This window comes from Danio rerio, chromosome 8 (genome assembly GCF_052040795.2).
Source record: "Danio rerio strain M-AB ecotype USA chromosome 8, GRCz13ab, whole genome shotgun sequence".
Taxonomy (NCBI): Eukaryota; Metazoa; Chordata; class Actinopteri; order Cypriniformes; family Danionidae; genus Danio; species Danio rerio.
The window spans coordinates 16239950-16256145 of NC_141028.1; the positions used below are offsets into that span (position 1 = coordinate 16239950).

General features: G+C 38.3%; 1 protein-coding gene across 3 annotated transcripts in view; it reads left to right on the forward strand.

The window, feature by feature from the left end:
* Positions 1–2977: 2977 nt before the first annotated feature.
* acbd6 (acyl-CoA binding domain containing 6) overlaps positions 2978–16196 on the forward strand; it is a 70317-nt gene continuing 57098 nt past the window's right edge. For 2 of the 3 annotated variants that reach the window (XR_015496850.1, XR_015496849.1), the window contains exons 1-4: positions 2978–3393; positions 4299–4363; positions 4916–5012; positions 9161–9243. Coding sequence is in view for 1 of the 3 variants with exons in the window: in NM_001025455.1 (NP_001020626.1) it covers positions 3118–3393; positions 4299–4363; positions 4916–5012; positions 9161–9243 (521 nt within the window). In the remaining 2 variants the exon portion in view is untranslated. 3 annotated transcript variants of the gene reach the window in all.

Genomic DNA, 16196 nt, shown 5'->3' on the forward strand with positions numbered 1-16196 from the left:
AATTTGAAATATTATCCTGCTTTATTGTGGTATTATTTATTAGTAATTTGTAATTTTGCAGTTTTAATGTAAGTGACTGACCCAGATCAATCTTTTGAAATCTTTATAATTTATAAAAAAAAGTAACAGTGGACTTCTTTAATTTAGTTATTTATTTATTTATTTGCTTGTGTACTTTGTATTATTTTATTAATTTATTTTTTGCAAACCACTAAGCCTCTATGTGCGTTAAATGGCCAACTGTTGACAAGCTTTGTGGAACCTTTAATTTAACCTCAGTAAAATTAAGTACATTTTTTATGACACTATTTTAAAATAATTACTAAATTATATTTATTTGTTGTTTGAATATTGTTTTTATGTTCTGAATATATAAACTTGTCATTTTTATGACATCATACACCCCATGTTGTAAAATGAATATTTTTATTCATTTCTCAGTGAATATAGGCAATGTATTTTGGTGCATTTAAACAAAACAGATGTAGTTTAGTTAAGTTTAGTTTAAACTTTAATGTCCATTCTGCTCAGCACAGAAAGGAAATTTGTCTTTAACACTGGATTTAAGACAACAACTGCATGCATACAACCACAACCATAAACATATTACTGCAGATCATTCTTAACAACCACCCTCTTCACTTCAAACAGTGATCTGATTTAGGAAAACAACTGAAATTGGGATAGATGACTTTTTATTAGTATTTCTTTGGGGTTTAGGAATTCTAAATCTGCCGGTTGATGGTAACACTTTAAAAGCTGAATAAAGGTTATGTATATTGTCTTTAAAAATCACAATTGCTGTTTTTTCCATAAAGGAGTCAAACAGAATCTGCAGTGAATGTTGTTTGTGACCAGTTATAGTATTTGCCTGTTATTAAACAGATATATTTATAGCAATATTTTTAGTCACCAAACATATTTAAAAATTTAAAGATAATACAATTAAATTCAAAAAAAGAAATTGCAAAAATATATATATCTATATATTACAACCTACAAAATTTTAACTAAGTTTTTCAATTGTTTTGCTTCTCCTGATTTTTTCTTTTTTTTAATTTTTATTTATATTTAATATTTTTCTATATATAACATAAATTTGGCTGTACTTTGTGGACTGTTATTGTAAGCTATTTTCAGTACTACGCTTCAGTACTGTCTTATCTAATGTATATGCACAATTTATAATATTGTATAGCTTCCTATTAAAAATATGAATTTAAAAGAGAGATTTGTGAGGGGTGAACTTATGTATGCTAAGCACTATGTGCAACAGATACGTCATTCACTGTTAAACTCTGTAACTTATATAACACATTCTTTGCCAACTTAATTATTCATGTATTGGATCATTTGTTGAAAATAGATGTTTTACAAGTGGACCTACTTTTTTCAATATTTAGTCAGGGCATACTACACACTTTTCAAATATACAACAAATGAAAGAAAACATCAACATATTACTAATTATAATATTTGCAATAAAATATATGAATATATTGTGTGTTTATATTGATACAATACTGCACAAGCTTATGACATAAATAATAAGATGTCTAATTTCTGTAATTTATAAAAATACATTAATTCCTTACTGACACAGATGATGGCAGTAATTTATTTCAACATAGACATTTTATAAAATAGAGTTTAGTCTATATTAACATCAAAAAGTGCATACTACTTACAAAATGAAAAGAACACTTATGATTTACAAGCAGAGTACAAGAAACTTAAAACGAAAGCATCCACCAGTCCACCTGAGCCCTTCACTCTTGTTTATGAATCTGTTTACTTACATTTTACTCAAATATATTACATGCTGACTCAAGGCCATAAAGAACTGATTCATGACCCCTAAGAGGCCTGCATTCCCGCCTTATGTACTTATATTTTAGCACACCAGGGGGGCACTTTTAGCTTCTGGGCAACATAAAAACCTTTAGGACTACCCAACAAGATATTTTAAAGAAATGCAGGGAGAAGTAATCTGAGCGTCTGTGACGTGTTTTTCTTTGGTTGAACAGGATTTGGACAGCGGAATAAATGGACACACGTTTGGGAAAATGTGATAAGTTTGCCATCTTGTGGACAATATTTATATTTCAGAATCTGCGCCAAAATCACAATGAATGAACAAAAATAGTAACGTGCTCCTGGTTTATTGCATTTATATGTCAAATACATTCTGTGGCTGCTTTGATTTGATTTTGATTTATTTATTTTCGAACAGAAATATCATACATAAATTATCCTTAACAAAAAAAAAAAAAAAAAAAAAAAAACGTTAACATGGTGGAAAATTGAGTGGGATGAAGCACAAGCGTATTACATTTACATTTTGTAACATATACCACCCCCTCATATGGCAACATAAGTGTATTACATAATATATACATTGATTTATTGTCCAGGATAAATCATGCTTTATACACTATTGCTACAGTTTTTACAAATTTTGATATCACATTATTTATTTGTGGTTTCCAACTAATTTATGATCCAATGCAGCACCAAGAAACTTAATTGCATATACTCTTTATGTAACTTCATTAACATTTGAATTATCATATTTGTAAATCTATATTATGAATACTTTTTAATTTCCCAAATAACATAACCTGTTTGTTATGTTTTAACTTGTTTTACTTATATTTAATGATAATTTGTTTACGTTTAAGTTGAAATTCTGTAAAAGTTCTAAATCGCTTCCTATAATATGGTATTGCACAATCGATTATATATATATATATATATATATATATATATATATATATATATATATATATATATATATATATATATATATATATATATACGTCTATACATTTTTAGATTGACTGGAATGCTGATTTAATTGGATTTGAACATCATGCGACTGTATAAATATTATTACCTATTAACAGTTGGAACCGTTTTCACCGGGTGCAGGATGCAGTCGCGCCTTTTATTGTGACGTACCATTCACGGACCAATTCTCAAAACAAGTCCGACTGAATCGGATTACGGAAAACGTACTGTAGCAGCCAACTGTCTGTGCCGTTTTTATTACTATTTAATAACAACCAAAGCAAAAATACTGTTAATAAACCCTGAAGGGTATCTTTATTCTCTTCAATGGCGTCCCGATCTCCATCATCCTCCCCAGACTCAGCGACGGGCTCCGGTACTGATCCAGCCCGGCCTGACACCGGAGAGCCACTCGGCGGAGGCTCTGACTCTGATTCCGATTTCGGATTAGGGAAATTTGATTGCAGTGCTGGCGATGCATCGGCTCGATTAGAAGGGGCAGATCTAGAGAATGAGTTTGAGTCTGCGGCAGACCGGGTCCGAGATCTCGTGCAGACAGCCAGTAGAGAACAGCTGCTGTATCTGTACGCCAGGTTCAAACAGGTAAACACAGAGCTCTCCTCATTGTCATTGTTCATCAAGCTGTAAAATAACTTTCTATTAACATGACAGCTCGTGCAAGCACAATATAAAGCGTTAATTTAGTTTAACTTGATCATTATTTTACCAGTAGATATATTATTATGACAAAGGTAGCTAATTAAAAGTTTTCCCAGTAGCCACAAAAACAGTAGTAATTGTGCTGTGATTAAAATTGTGCTTCTGTGTAGTTCTGACAGATGATTGGGGAGAAGTTGGTTTTATATTCACACATTCTGACTTTTCCCTTAAAATTATATTTTCAGAAAAAGTATTTTTTGCCAATTTTAAATTCTAAACAAGTCATATTAGCAGCCAAAGACTAACATTGTTCACAGTCAATTAAATAGAGTTGATATTGTTTCGAAGTCATACTTGAAAGTAGCGTAGTAAACCATATAGGAAGCATGTCACAAGTTGTCACTGAACTGAATTCAACAAACGCACCATCAAAATAACGTGTGACTAAGTATGGTCACACTTTATTTTGATGGTCTGTTTGTTGAATTATTTACATGGCATTGGCATTGGCATTGGATCTACATGCCAACTAATTCTCATTATATTATAAGTAGACTGTTAGGTTGGGGTTAGGGTTAGTATAAGTTGACATGTACTTGTAAAGTTTCTTTTAGTCAGTTAAATGTCTGTTGAAGGAGCAGTATCATCAGATTAAGCACACAGTCTACTAATACTCAAATAGACCATAAAAATAAAGTGTTACCAATGAAATATCTAAATATGTTTTGAGTCAATTTATTTTTGGTTCTGGAGTTTAACATAATTAAAGTTAGCACTACCTAAAGTTCAGTGGTTGAAAATGAATCATTAAGTAAATAGTAAATATATTAATAAATTATTTTTCACAGGTCAAAGTTGGAAAGTGCAATACTTCAAAACCTGGTTTCTTCGATTTCGAGGGACAGAGAAAATGGTAAGTCTCTTGGTACTGTTGGGGATTCAACCATTCCGGGGTGATTTTGAGTCTTATTTTGGCAATAACTTTTTCCCTGTTTCAGCTAGCGGAATGATTTTTAGTAAAAAGAAAAAAGAAAAAGAAAAAAGAAAAAAAAGAAAAGAAAATGAAAAAATGCTTTGAAAAAGATTTCAATATGTTCGGGAGGAAAACATCCACTAAAATAAACTGCTGTAAAAATGCAAATGTTTTGACATCATTTATGAACTTGACATTTAAAGAGTTTAGTACATTTAGTAGTTTTTTATCAGGACTGAGGCTGATTAACAGATTTATGTAAAACAAAAATGATCTGATGCATTTTTACAGCAGTTTAATTTAGTGGATGTTTTCATCCCAAACATAACGAAAGGGTAGTACATTTGAACAGTGCACAAGGGTGAAATAATCTGACAGTTACAATCAATTGTTTATGATTTTGTCTGTGCACAAAATTAATAAATATTTTCACATTCCATCCAGTAATATGAGTTTTTTTGGAACACAAAAAAATCCTTTTTCTGTTGACAGGTCGGCGTGGAAGCAGCTGGGGGACATGAGTGCAGAACAGGCCATGCAGGAGTACGTGACCTGTGTACATGCCCTGGACCCAGAAGGCAGCCAGAAGGTACAGAGAAAAAAAGAACAGAATTTGACTTTTACATTTAGTAACTTATTTAGTAAATAGACTTTGATGTGCTACATTTGATGCACTTATTTTATTCTCACTATTAAATCGCTTTGAATTAAAACGTCTGCTAAATGTAAACATAAAGATCAGCCTTAAAGAAACACTCCACCTTTTTTGAAAAAAAAAATCTATCCATAGTTGAACTGTCGAGTTTTACCATTTTTGAATCCATTCAACCAATCTCCAGTTCTAGCAGGAGCATGTTTAGCTTAGCTTAGCATAAATTATTGAACTGGTTTAGACCATTAGCATACCTTGCTCACAAAATTCAAACATACTTTATACTGATATTTACAGGTCCCAGGTCACCCAGACAGGAAAACAGATTAGCATGACATTGTTTTAGACATACGTCTGCTCTCAGATGAAGCAGAGAATTAAATGTATTTTGCCTTGCCTTACTACACTTGAAAAGAATAAGTTGTTCTGAATGTAATCATCTTTCATCTTTTAGAAGATATTTTGACTCTAGTAGCCATTGCATTGTATAACTCAAAAAATATTACAGTTTCAGCTACAGATCTTCTTAAATGCTCTACTGGAGCAAAATCTTGGATGGCCCGAGGTTGAGTACAACAGTGTTTTCATTTTTGGGTAAAGAATCCCTGTAATTAGTTTGTTTTTCAAGCTATTAAACTACACCTCTTGGAGACAGATGTTCTTTTATAACAGTGTGCAGTTATGCTACTGCGGTGTGAACATGTCCAGAAGAGGGCAGTCTCTGATTGTGCCATTGCTGTGGTTGTTCCTCTTTCTTACTGTATATACTGTAGGTAGACAGTGAATAAAAATCTCATAGTTTTTGCCAAGATGTTGAGGATTATGAAGACCAGAAACAATGTCCAAATTTGTCTATCTATCTATCTATCTATCTATCTATCTATCTATCTATCTATCTATCTATCTATCTATCTATCTATCTATCTATCTATCTATCTATCTATCTATCTATCGTTCTATCTATCGTTCTATCTATCGTTCTATCTGTCTATCCATCTGTCCGTTCCTCTATCTATCCATCCATCCATCATTTTTCAATCACTCTAGCAAGCGTTTTAACAATTGATCCATCCTTCATTCTATCTATCGTTCTAACAATCTGTCATTTTATCCATCTATTCTATCAATCTATCTGTCATTCTATCTATCTGTCTGTCCGTCCATCCATCCGTTTTATCGTTCTATCCATTTTTCCTATCATTCTATACATCATTCTATCCATTGTTCTATCATTTTATCCATCATTCTATTATTCATTCTGTCCATACATCTATTGTTCTATCATTGATTCCGTCCAACCATCCATCCAATGTTTTATCGTTCATTCCATCCATCCATCCATCCATCCATCCATCCATCCATCCATCCATCCATCCATCCATCCATCCATCCATCCATCCATCCATCCATCCATCAACCTATCCATTGTTCTATCCAACAATCTATCTGTTGTTCCATCCATCCATCATAGCCATCCATCCAGCCATCATAACCATGTCAGATCAGACACATCTCCTTTTCTTATTGTGCTGCAAGAAATGTAATCTCACTGGCGTACAGAAAAGCACATAAACAAATTCCCCACCTTACAGAGTGAACTGATTGTGTTAGTGTGTTAAAAGAGGCCAGGCAGCTCCATTACAAGATAGAGAGAGATAAAGAGAGAGAGTGGGGTTGGTTGGAGAGACAATAGCCTGTTTCTGACCTCCTGTGCACTTCTGTTGTTACGCGAAGAAGAAAAGAGGAGAGCAGGAATTTACGCTATTTTAATACAAGCCTTCTATTCAGACAGAAGTGCAGATGCAGCACTTTTCTGCTCAAAACTGTAATATTTTTAAGTCGTTGAATTAAAATTGCTGTATAATAGAGCTGGCTTGCAAATTGAATTTATTTCTCAGTGAGTTCCACTAGTGGTTGAATACCCAGAGTCCTTTGTGCTCTCTCTTATGCTGTTGCCAAATGCTGTTCAGTTTAAAGGAAAGTGAACATAATGATGTCAGAAATACAAAACCTGTCAAGTCTAGCAACATATGCAACGTCCTGCCAGTTTTCTGTCAGGTTTGAGCTCAGCAGAGGCTTATTGTAGATCTCTTTTTGAAAATTGTATGCTGAGGGATATTTTTTGCTTTTTGTATAATTTCATTCCCTGTTTGATCAGCAGATGAGTTTTTTTGTTGTTTATTTGTAAAATAAAAACGATTTATTCTGTTCCAATCGATAGTGCTAGCAATGTTAAGATCAATGTTCAGGAATTTACAGCAAAATGAACATATACCACTCCCATTAATATTAAATAAATTTGGATATTTTTTTGCCAGTTGCAATAATGTAGATGAGAAACACTAGTTAAACACCTGACATTATTTTTTTATTCTGTGCAGCCTTAAACCATACAACTAGGTGGTCAGATTGACCTATAAACATTACATCTTATAGCCAAGTGTCAAAATTTTGTATGTGTATCATCATCATCATCATCCTAAATAAGAAAAAGACATAATGATCGATTAACTAGTATTCCAGCCACTCAAAAATCAAAATAGGGTTAGGGTTTAGTTTAAAGCAGAATGTATTTTGATTATGTATGTTTTTATCAATCATTGAAAAGATTTCAACAACACTGTTGATTATAGTTAACAGTGTGACTATACCAGTTCATTATTGAATGGGCCTTCTCTTCAAGCAGGTTTTTGTATATTTAGAGTCACTTCTCAACATTGATAAAACTTGTTGAAATCTGCACTCAAGTAGTTTTATTAACCTCTGTATACCTAAAGTTCATGCTTCTTTTGGTTGATACTCTTTTCAGTTCTTTGCTGCTGATGCGATATGTATTGCAATATGAATACATTTGCACTAGATGAGTTGAATAACTATTTGAAAAAAAATGTATCATTTTAGATATTGATTAGGATGATTCTGTAGGGATCTACAAGATAAATTCAATGAACAAAAGTATGCAAATTAAATAAAGAGCATTTTATTGTTTTCCGAGGAGTCGAACTGTATACAGGTATACAATAATTACATAATCAAATGTAAAATAATAATGTACAACCTTAGTTTTCGAAACAATTCAATAAAATTAATTCCTGCTTATGTGTTAAAGTTATAAACTGTACATTTTCTCATGCTTCAATAGTTTTAAAACCCTCACATAGTCACAGGCCTCAAAAAACATTGCAAAATTATTAATTATAATTCATATATACATCGTGCATACCCGCAATGTGACTATTGCAAATGCTAATATTGAAAAGAAAATATTATGCAGCTTTTATTCCATTTTCATCCCTTAAAAATAATTCCAGTTAATAAGATCGCTCTGTTAATGAGATCAGTCTTTGGACTGTGGGGGAAACCCACCCGTATGCAGGGAGAACATGAAAACTCCATACAGAAACGTGAACTGACCCAGCCAAGGCTCGAACCAGCGACCTTCTTGCTGTGAGGCGACAGCACTACCTACTCCGCCACCGCATTGCCATTTTAAATAATAATGTTAATAATTAAAAATAATATAAAAAATCGATTTAATAACATTAATATCCATTTGACCACCCCTATAATAGTTCATACCACTGTAAATGCATAATCACGTCAATCAGTCTGCGAGAAAAAATTCATTCAACTGTTTGAAACCAGCAGATCTATAGCACCGACAGACAATGTAACTGTTCACAAGACTGTTTTCTGATAAAATAGCTGTTTGTTTACATATAGCCTAAAATTAAAGTCAAATTAAATGCATAGTTTGACTTACAGTAACCTCAGAAGTAGCTAATCGGATAATGTAGGTCAGAATACACAAAATATCCCACAAAACACTGAAAACTTAAATACATTTTATGAATAAATTAGATGTAATTTAAATAAATACATACAGCACAATTGATTCAATGAAGCGAGTATTACAAAAACAGTGAACAGCGAAAAAGTTGAACGTCAATGTGTAATTTGCACCCTGATTATAACCCGAAACATATACTGTAGTAAGTACATGTAATTAATAAATATTCCGTTAAACAAAGTTACATATATAGTTATTTTATTGGACATAAGACATTGATTTGTCCCTTTTTCAGTCTTCAGAGCGACGAGGAGGAGAGAAGCGAACTGGATTCGGTGGGCCAGCGGTTAGCTCTCTATACCAAGAGGAAAAAATAAGGTAACAAGTCCCGCTTTTAAATATGATGATTTTATTATAATATCTTTCATTTTATTTATTGGATCACTCTTGCATCAGTGAGCCATGATTCATTTTCCTGCTCATGGAGCTCACGGATGCCAAATGCCCCCGTGCTTCTTCCCCCCTTTAACGAGACAAATAAAGGGCTGAATTCACAGGGTTTTACCTCCTAAATTAACAGTATTAGTATGCATGCATAGGGGGTGAAGAGGCCTCGGGAAGCGGTAGAGTTTAATTACTTTTTTTATGATTCTATCGATGAGAGGAATGTAAAACGGATCCAGGCATGGATGGATGAAAGAAATATATGGAAGTATCAATGCAACAGGGGTTCATTCCCCAAGTTGACGTGTCCCGGGAGAATGCGAGTCATTCATTGGGGACGGAAAAAGCAAAGAGGCAATTAACATCCCGTTCCCCCTCTTCTCCTCCCAATTGTCGCTCGCTGAGCAGCCCATTTCGGGTGTGACCCAATCAGAGCGCCATGCAGACTGCTTCACTGCCTTCCAATTTCCAGGCTTGGTGATTGAGAGCCCTCTTGCATATTCAAACCTCTCGTTAGCTTTTCATTAGAAAGTCTTAATGGTTTCGGCTTTGCCCGTTTGCTCAATCGGATGACCTATAATTTCAAGACCATTTTTTTTTACAACAGTTAAGAGAGAGTTGTGTTCTTTTCTGTTGGAGTTATAAAAGAGGAAGCTTTCTCTTCCAAAGAATGTATGACGGATGAGTTGTTGTGTGAGGATGTCAAGGAGAGCGATTGATCTGATCTGATTTATGGGAGCAGAGGTGTCTGATTCAGAATATCAGCCAGTTTTAGAGGGCAGTGTGCTTTCACATGAGGAGTGGTGCGTGTGTCCATGTTTATCAGCCCCTGTAGCATTTATCAGGGACTTTTCTTTACATTTGAGGCCTAAAATTACTGATTTTTAGATTTTCAAAACGTTAGTTGCTTCTTTTCTTTTGCTCTAAAAATACACAAAAGTGTGACTGATTGATAATTTAACACTTTACAATAAGGTTGTAGTAGTTAATGTATTTACTAACATGAACAAACAATGAACAACAGCATTGTTCAACATAGGCTTATTCTGAAAATGTAGCTCTATATACGTTTCTGGAGATTGCAAATTATGTAGCCTGAAGTACGTATGGCTGCATTTCGTCTTTAAAACGAACGTTACAGGGCAGTATGATGCCGTTCCTTTTCGTACTTACCAGCTGACCACTTACCTCCGTATGGATAGCTTTCCCATTTTAACCAGTTTGTCCCGTTAGCTCTGTCAGGGTTTTTGGTTAATTTCTCATGTAATGTTTTTTATTCGCCACTAGATGTCGCCATTTCAACTTTTCTTTTTTGGTTACCTGTAATCACCGAGATCAGTTTCACATGTTCCTTGTTTAGTTGTTTGTATAAAAGTAACCCTTTTTTCCTCTGTTCTTTGCTCGGTTATTGTTGACCCATGCCTGTCACCTACAGTGAGTTTTTCCTTCTTGTTGATTTAAGCTAGTCTCTTGTATCTAATATTCCTTGGAGCTTTTTGGATTTTTTCTGTTCAGAAGTTTTTGCCTGTCTAAGTTGATGTACCTTTTGAAACCTGAAGTTTCCTGTTTTTGTTTACTTGAATTTTTTGAAACCTGAAGTTTCCTGTTTTTGTTAACTGTTTTTCGTCTTCCATTTTGAAGATTGTTTTTTGTTGCTAATAAAACTCCTCAAGGAACCTGATAGTGTCTCATTGCTGGGTTCTTCAACTACCAGTGGCTCAGTGGTAAGGAGTCCACACTCACACGCCAGGGACCCGGGTTCGATCCCCGAGCCTGACAGAATAACCGAGCCAACATGAACCCAGAGACTCCAGGTTCCCAGCAGCTTCTAGCCACTGTGGCTCAGCATGAGTCCACAATTCAACGACATGAGAATGCCTTTGCCCAACAAGAAACTTTAATGGTTCAACTCTCTCAGTTACTTGCAGATCTTATGGCTTCTGTTCGTCAACTCTTTGACAAGGTCCATGTTGATTCAACCCCAGCTCCAGCTGCTGCTTCGATACCTCTGCCAGAGTCCCGAGTAATCTCCCCTATGATGGAACCTCGCCTACCACCACCACAACGTTTCTCAGGTGACCCCAGTGCTTGTGATGGCTTTCTAACACAGTGTTCTCTAACTTTTGAACTGCAGCCTTCATCTTTCCCCTCAGACCGTGCCCGTATTGCATATGTCATCACCCTGTTATCTGGTAAGGCCCTCTCCTGGGCCACTGCGGTCTGGAAGGCGAAGGCACCCTTCTGTTCAAGTTACAAGGCGTTTGAACAAGAATTCAAACGGGTGTTCGATCACCCCATCAGTGGTCGGCAAGCCTCAAAAAGACTCCTAACGCTACGACAAGATACTGGCAGTGTGGCAGAATATGCCATAAAATTTAGAACAATGGCAGCTGGAAGTGGTTGGAACAATGAAGCCCTCATGGTCTGTTTTCAAAATGGGTTATCTGAGACAATCCAGGATGAACTGGCTACCCGGGAACCATCTCTGGATCTCGAGAACCTCATGGAGCAAGCCATCCGTTTGGACAATCGACTGAGGGAGAGATATTTTAACCACCCCAAGCCCTCCTTCGGGGTGCCCACTCCAGCACCTACCCCCACATCACAGGTATCTCAATTCAGTGCAGAACCTATGCAATTAGGCAGAACTCGGCTTTCCCCCACGGAGAGAGACCGCCGCATGAGGGAGCAGCTTTGTCTATACTGCGGTTTATCTGGCCATTTTCGTTCCACCTGCCCTCAGCTTTCGGGAAACGCCCAGTCCCGTACAGGCCAGGAAGGACTGTAACGGGAGTTACATGCAATAACTCTCCTTCCTCAAGTGGTCTTTTTCTCCCCATTACGCTCTCCTGGGCAGACCAACAGTCCCAATTTCAAGCCTTTGTAGACTCTGGTGCTGCTGGAAACTTTTTAGATCTCACCTTAGCAAAAACCCTCAATATCCCCAGTGAACTCCTTCCTGACCCATTAACAGTTACTGCACTAGATGGTCGACCACTTGCTCCGGGAGAGGTGACACACCTTACGTCCCAACTCTGTCTCTCCATCAATCAACATCAAGAGAGGATCTGTTTTCACCTCATCCATTCACCAGATTTTCCAGTTATCCTTGGTCACCCCTGGCTCCTTCAGCATAACCCATATATTGATTGGCCCACTAGCACAGTTTTGGGTTGGAGTCCCACATGCCAAACCACCTGTCTGAGTCAGAAATCCCTTCAACCTTCTTTCGAGTCTCAAGAACCCCTAGATCTGTCCCGAGTCCCAGCCCAGTACCACCATCTTAAAGCAGTTTTCAGTAAGAGGAGAGCTACTGTCCTACCCCCGCACCGTCCTTACGACTGTGCCATTGATCTTCTGCCAGGTTCCTGTCCCCCTAGAGGTGGAATCTTTTCCTTGTCCCTTCCTGAGCGGACTGCCATGGATCTCTACATTGAGGAATCCCTCGCAGCTGGAATCATTCGACCATCCACCTCCCCTGCGGGCGCTGGGTTTTTCTTTGTGGGGAAGAAGGATGGTGGGTTACGCCCCTGCATAGATTACAGAGGTCTCAATAAGATCACGATCCGCAATCGTTACCCTTTACCACTGATGTCCACAGCTTTTGAAATGCTGCAAGGGGCTTCCATCTTCACCAAACTTGATTTACGCAATGCTTACCACCTAGTGCGTATCAGACAAGGCGATGAATGGAAGACCGCCTTTAACACGCCCACAGGGCACTATGAATACCTGGTTATGCCCTTTGGACTGACCAACGCTCCTGCAGTTTTTCAAGCCCTGATTAATGATGTGCTCCGTGACATGCTAAATAAGTTTGTGTTTGTCTACTTGGATGACATTCTTATTTTCTCAAACTCCTTCCAAGAACATGTGCAGCATGTACACAAGGTCCTTCGTCATCTGCTAGATAACCATCTATACATCAAACCAGAGAAGTGCCAGTTTCATGTCTCCCAGGTGAAATTCCTGGGTTTTGTTATTGAACCAGGACAAATCCAGATGGACCCTCAAAAGATCCAGGCAGTGGTGGATTGGCCCTCGCCTTCCTCGGTCAAGGAGGTACAGCGGTTTTTGGGGTTTGCAAATTTTTATCGAAAATTCATTTTGAACTTCAGCACTGTGGCAGCCCCTTTATTTGCCCTCACCAAGGGGAACATGATCAGGTTTCGGTGGGGACCTGAAGCTGAAGAGGCATTCAAGATTCTTAAGAAGCGGTTCACTTCAGCACCTATCCTTCTTATCCCCAATGCTGATGAACCCTTCACTGTAGAGGTTGATGCCTCTGAGGTGGGCGTTGGAGCAGTGCTATCGCAAAGGGGTGAAGATAAAAGGCTTCATCCTTGTGCTTTTCTCTCTCACCGTCTCACCCCTACTGAGAGAAATTACCATGTGGGAGATAGGGAGCTGTTAGCCGTGAAACTGGCTCTCGAGGAATGGAGACACTGGCTCGAGGGGGCAAAACACCCATTCCAAGTTCTTACTGACCACAAGAATTTAGAATATATCCAACAGGCCAAACGACTTAATCCCCGCCAAGCACGTTGGTCTCTATTCTTTAACCGATTCCACTTCACACTCACCTATCGTCCAGGATCTAAGAATCTGAAACCTGATGCACTGTCCCGAGTTTATGTGAAGTCCCCACAAGAGGACTTTATCAGACCGATTGTCCCCAGCTCTAAGATAGTAGCCCCCATCAGGTGGGAGCTGGAGGGTTTGATAAGGAAGGCCCAAACCAAGGACCCAGAGCCAGGTGGTTGTCCTCCCAACTGTTTGTATGTCCCTAGAGTTGTTCGATCGAAAGTGCTCATGTGGGGACACTCGTCACAGTTTACTTGCCATCCAGGCTCTGCCCGTACCCTTGAATTCCTGCAAAGACGATTTTGGTGGCCAACCATCAAGGAAGATGTGATGGCATTTGTTAAGGCCTGCCCCACTTGCAACCAAAACAAAAGTTCCCATCAGCCACCTCAAGGATTTCTCCACCCACTCTCCATACCTCACAGACCATGGTCTCATATATCTATGGATTTTATCACTGGACTTCCCCCATCCCAAGGAAACACCACTATTTTAGTCATAGTGGACCGATTCTCAAAGGCCGCCCGCTTCATTCCTCTGTCTAAACTTCCCACGGCCAAAGAGACGGCCGAACTAGTCATGAACCATGTGTTCAGAGTCTTTGGCATTCCCCAGGACATCGTCTCAGATCGGGGACCTCAGTTTTCCTCCCGATTCTGGCAAGCGTTCTGTCAATCCCTAGGGACCACTACAAGCTTATCCTCCGGTTTCCACCCAGAATCAAATGGACAAACAGAAAGACTCAACCAAGACCTCGAAACCACCCTTAGATGCATGACAGCAAACAATCCCACCACTTGGTCTCAGTTCATTATGTGGGCTGAATATGCACATAACTCCCTGTGTTCATCAGCTACAGGCATGTCCCCTTTTGAGTGCCAGTTTGGCTATTCCCCCCCACTATTTCCTGAACAGGAGGTGGAAGTAGCAGTCCCCTCGGCCCTCCAGTTTGTTAGACGCTGTCGCCGGACTTGGAAGAAGGCACGTCTCAAACTTCTCAAGGTATCCCAACAGTACCAACACCAGGCTAACCGCAGGCGCAGACCGGCTCCCAATCTGCGTCCGGGCCAAAGAGTCTGGCTTTCCACCAGGAACATTCCCCTACGGGTTGACTCCAGGAAACTATCCCAGAAGTTTATTGGTCCATTCAAGATCGCCAGGAAAGTAAACCCAGTCACCTACAAATTATACTTGCCAAAATCTTTAAAGATAAACCCTACCTTCCACGTGTCTTTACTAAAACCAGTTTTGTCTTCTCCTTTCTTTGTGACAGGTAAACCTCCCCCTCCTCGTTTTGTTGGAGGCCAAGCAGTCTATACAGTCCGCCGGATACTGGACACCCGTAAAGTACGCAAAACTCGACAGTATCTCGTGGACTGGGAAGGCTATGGCCCTGAGGAGCGTTCCTGGGTCCTTGCCAAGGACATTTTAGATCCGAGACTCATTCGAGACTTTCACGCTCTTAAGATGAAATCCCTCGGCAAGAACGTCAGGAGCCGTTCCTAGAGGGGGGGTCCTGTCAGGGTTTTTGGTTAATTTCTCATGTAATGTTTTTTATTCGCCACTAGATGTCGCCATTTCAACTTTTCTTTTTTGGTTACCTGTAATCACCGAGATCAGTTTCACATGTTCCTTGTTTAGTTGTTTGTATAAAAGTAACCCTTTTTTCCTCTGTTCTTTGCTCGGTTATTGTTGACCCATGCCTGTCACCTACAGTGAGTTTTTCCTTCTTGTTGATTTAAGCTAGTCTCTTGTATCTAATATTCCTTGGAGCTTTTTGGATTTTTTCTGTTCAGAAGTTTTTGCCTGTCTAAGTTGATGTACCTTTTGAAACCTGAAGTTTCCTGTTTTTGTTTACTTGAATTTTTTGAAACCTGAAGTTTCCTGTTTTTGTTAACTGTTTTTCGTCTTCCATTTTGAAGATTGTTTTTTGTTGCTAATAAAACTCCTCAAGGAACCTGATAGTGTCTCATTGCTGGGTTCTTCAACTACCAGTGGCTCAGTGGTAAGGAGTCCACACTCACACGCCAGGGACCCGGGTTCGATCCCCGAGCCTGACAAGCTCGCCATGTATGTCGGCGTACTTGAGACGCAGAGATAAATTGACAACGACGACGGGGTTCAAGTCCGAAGAGGAAAGGTTCTAGAAAGTGGGTAAGACAAAAACAGAATCCAAAAAATAAAATGAACAAGTGAATAACAGGGTGAGAATGTGGTAAAACCTGAAAACAAGGTAAAAAAATCAGGCAAGGGTTTTTCTTTTTCTGGATTGCTTGTAAAAATTGTTGGTTGGGTTTATGGAA